Below are 4,305 nucleotides of genomic sequence, written 5' to 3'. Positions count from 1 at the left end.
AGGGGCTCGGGGGGCTGGGGCCGGCTGCCTCCAGACTTATCTACGTGAGGGGACCACCCTCCAAGCTGTTAAACAGCTGGAGGCTGAGTGTAGTCTTGAACTAACAGAGCTATGAACAGACGGCATACAATACGGTCAATGAACATGTTAAAGCTCTTCAGCCTCACCAACGATCAAGAAAATGCAACTGGGACTTTCTAGTGATCACCCTGGGAAAACATTGTGAGTTTGAGAGCAGGGGTGGTCAGGACAGTGGGACATGGGTATTCTCACCTATGACTTGTGGGAGCATAAAGGGAGATGGCCACTCTTAAAGGCATTCTGGCAAACAGCACCACCCCTACAGAATTAGAAGCCCGTTGTTCTGTAGAATGTGCCAGCGTGTGTGTGCGGGGAGGGGGATTCAGCTGCATCGTAAGTGAGTCGAGTCTGTTCAGTGTAATAAGATGGCTGAAGCCGCTTTGCTGGGAGGACAAGGGTGAGCAGGCAGCGGCCGGGCAGACAGGGCGAGGTCTCCCGGCTCAAAGTCCATCCGCCGCTTGCTCACCGACCTCCCAGGGAGCGATCGGCAGGAAGGGAACGGACAGACACCATGCGGACAACCCAGCACGTTTCTATCTGAAACTGTGCCCTAAAAACGCTGAAGGACACACCCAGGAACAGGCCGCAGGGGAGGGGAACATGGAGACATCGCTTGGCCCCGCCCTGGGCCATGGTAGCCATGGTCCTCCCACCCCTGCCCCGCTCGGGCACAGCGCGTGCTGCCTTGATGGGGGCGCAGGGCGGGCTGTGACTGTGCTGGGAAGCACTGGGAGGGAGAGGCAGACCCAGGTTTGCCTTCCAGCCGCTCTGCCTCCCCAGCCCTTCCTTTCACCTGTCTTCCTGTCAGGAAAGTCACGGCTCACAGCTGAGGGACACAGGTCTACAGGGCGGCTGGGGGACCACAGCGCTGCCCCAGCCTGATGAGCCCATCACCCCAGGACCCCGCCTCTGAGAACAGACGGGGGACCTTGGGGACCTCGCCTCATTCCACGGCAGTGAGGGAGTATGTCCCTGGGCGGAGATCGTTCTGGCTGGTGACTGGCTCTGGAGAGGGTGGAGTCAGGCAGGGGACACAGGGCCAGGTCAGGCCGCGTGCCCTGGACCCCAGCAGGGGCGCCCACGGCTCGTCCCACCGGCCTCCCCGGGGCCGCAGCACTGGCAAGTGGCCTGGAAGCCCTACCTTATTAAGGTTCAGAACTCGAAAGAAGTCCTTGGCGTTCTGCTGGGAAACCTGGAGCCCTTCCTCCGCAGTCACACAGCTGTCGCATGCCAGGCAGTCACTCAGAAATATCTTGGCATCAGCCAACTTATGGAATTCTCCCTTCTACAAAAGAAAGATGAGGTTTTGGTCTGATTCTTCGGTAAAAACTCTATCACGTGCTTCTCTAGGGGGAGTGACAGCATGACACCAGCACAGGACATGGACCCCCTCAGACAACAGAGCCAGGCCTGCAGCTCCCGGGGCTGGAGGGGCGCAGAACAGGCCACAGTGACACCAGGGAGTCACACAGAGGACAGCGGAGGGGGAGCAGGACAGCACTGTCGTGTGGTGGGAAGACATCTCCATCCCTGTGTCTTGGGAGCTGGCCCGGCCCTTGGCCTCCCTGGGTCCCCCCCGTGCTGCCCCTCAGAAATCCTGCTCTGCGCCTGCTCTGTGCCTGCCGGGTGAGCTCACCAGGGCCCATGGCTCCCATCGAAGCCCGCAGCCTCAGGGGTTCCAAACGGGGCCTCAGAGTTTGCACTTCTAATGTGCTCCTGGTGGGGGGTGGGGGGCAGAGCTGCCACTCCAAGGGTCTAGAGCCCATGCCCTGGCACACAGTCGGTGCCTAATAGATACCGCTGTGCTACACCGAGAATCCGGCCCCTCCATGCCTGGGGGGGTGTCTGTGAGTGCGCTGTGCCCTGTGCCTGGTCCAGTGCGCCACCCAGTCCTTACTGCAGGCTCTCCTGGGCCAGGTCTGGTCCCTTCCCCTCCCTCCCGTCTCCTAACATGTGCCTCTCCAATCAGCCTCACCTTCTAGAGCGGTGCCAGCTCCCCTACCCCCAACGCGTCTCGAGTCTTCGCCTCCAGCAGGGCACTCTCCCTGCCATCCCACAGAAAGCTCGGCGTCTGTGGAACCTGAACAGCCCTCTCCTTCCTGCGCTGCACCGTCTTTCCTGCTTTCGCCAGTCTGGCGGGCCTGCCCAGGCCCACCACCTGTCTCCTTCATTCTCCCCCGCTCTCGCCACCTTAAGCCACCTGCCTCCATCACCTGCCCCCAAACACACATATGCTCCGTCCCCTCACCCAGACACCCTCAATGGCTCCCAGTGCCCCTCCCCCAGAGCACTCTGTCCACACCTCTCCTGTGCCTGGAGAGTGCACCCCATCCCTGACCTGCTCACTGTAAGGGGGTACCACCCACCGTGCTGGCAGGGTGCCCACTGAGGCTGTATGCACACCTTATCTCTGTCTCACCACAGCCCTGGGAGGGAAGTAACTGGACTCCCCAGCTCAGTGATAAGGAAAGTGGAGCTCCCAGGGTCAGATGTCTGTCCACGGTGATGTGGCCAGAGTGTGGGTGTGGGGGCACCAGGCATTCTCTGCTTCTTCCACCTTTGCCCCCTGCGTGCCGTTCTCATCCACGGCTTGCGAGCCCTACGGCCGCCGGACCACAGAGCGGTGCTGGTACGGGAGGGACGAGATTAATTCCTGTCGGGCCAGACGTCAAGACTACAGAGAAGCCTGCTGCTCTTCCCCCCATGTTGCCGGCTCCCCATTAGCGAAGTTGGTACCAGTACTTTTCAAGGGAAGAGCGACCTCCCCCTACCCAATAAACAAACCATTACTACTAGCTAAAGAGGATCTAGACACTCAAGAATGGAGTAAGAGAAAAAGCCATTAGAAAACTAAACTTACAGGATCATGAGATTGGAGTTATTTTATAAATTACTTACCTAAACTCCAACTTTACAGAATGAAGCTTTTCATTAAATAAAATTGGAAATTTAAATACTATGCCACTATTTCTCATAAACGATTAATGAGAACATTTTTCTTTGTTCTTTGTGCAGCTTGCTTTGGCTTGGTGTATTCTCAGAAGACTGGCTCTTGGGCACCTCTGTCTCAAAGGGTCACGTGCCTCAGAATGACCAACCTGGTGTGTGTGGCCCCGGCAGGGCACCACTTCAGCGCCTTTTTTCCTAGAGCACCATGTGCAGGGGACGGGAGCCCCCAAAGAGGACAGAGACGGCCACGGCCATTTACTACAGGAGGATACAAGACTGAAAAAGTACTTGCCTCTCCATTCTCCTGGCCCAGACTTGGTACGTCGACTGAGGCATTCTCTTGGTCATCGGTTTTTGTTTTTTTACTACATTCCTTGGAAAGGCAAATGAACATATAAAAGAACAACTTTTAATCTGATGTCCTGAATTTGAAAAGATGTATATACTCTCTGCTCCATTAACCTCGTGCGTAGAAGTCTTTTCTACAAAATAAAAGTGGCCGTACTCGCAGACACGGACACACACCCCCTCCTCTATCTGTGTCTGTATCCCTCGCAGTAACTGAGAACTGGAAGCAACGTGGCCTTGCAGCCACAGGTAAATCAACACCGACTACCAGGGTGCACATCGTATTTAGAATACGATGAACTAGAACTGTGTGTGAAGCTCTGAAAACGCACCTGCTGTAGAGTGTTAAGTAAAAAAAAAAAAAAGGTTGGAATATTTATATGATCCAATTTGTGGAAACAAACAAAACCCATTCACGCACTGGACGGCTATGTTCCCACAGCCTAGAAACAGGTGTGGAAGGCCGTCCCGGGCGCCACGGCTGCGCGGGTAGCGAGGACCAGCCCTGACCTTCCTGCAGGCCTGTATCGTTTCGCTGTTACTCTAAGCCTGGAAGTTGGAGAAAACCCTCTCAGAAACATGTTTTGATCATGGTTTCCATAATCCACAGAAGAAAGGTGCTTCTGTGACTGCCCCGAGCGGTTATAGAGGTTGGTCTGCTTTCTGTTTTCTTTTTCTGGCTTCGAAAATACCTTGAAGCACGGACGAGTGCACGGAGAACTAGAAAGACGAAGCATGACGCCGGCTGTAACGTTAACTACAAGGTACCCGAAAGCGTCGCCTGACACCTGGCCGGGTGCGGCGCCCGGAGCCCCCCAACCACCCGCGCCCGCGCTCTATCCAGTTCGCACCCGAGCGACTTCTGCCAGACACGCGACCACGCGTGCGGCTGGGGCGGCCGGGGCGGGGCCCGGGAGCCAGGAGCGC

At 56.6% G+C, this 4,305-nt stretch overlaps 1 protein-coding gene across 1 annotated transcript in view; it reads right to left on the bottom strand.

Annotated features, from left to right (window-relative positions):
• The window catches only part of NARF (nuclear prelamin A recognition factor), a 17,434-nt gene that overhangs the window by 12,576 nt on the left and 553 nt on the right, over window positions 1-4,305 (bottom strand). Inside the window, exons 2-3 of the mRNA XM_077756622.1 lie at window positions 3,323-3,403; window positions 1,223-1,366 (exon numbers count right to left, since the gene is read on the bottom strand). Of these exons, the coding sequence (XP_077612748.1) occupies window positions 1,223-1,366; window positions 3,323-3,403 (225 nt within the window). The remainder of the gene's footprint in view (window positions 1-1,222; window positions 1,367-3,322; window positions 3,404-4,305) is intronic.

This window comes from Crocuta crocuta, unplaced genomic scaffold, assembly GCF_008692635.1.
Source record: "Crocuta crocuta isolate KB4526 unplaced genomic scaffold, BGI_CrCroc_1.0 scaffold50, whole genome shotgun sequence".
NCBI classification, from domain to species: Eukaryota; Metazoa; Chordata; class Mammalia; order Carnivora; family Hyaenidae; genus Crocuta; species Crocuta crocuta.
Note: the sequence above shows the minus strand (reverse complement) of the source record. Positions and strands in the feature narration are given on the sequence as shown.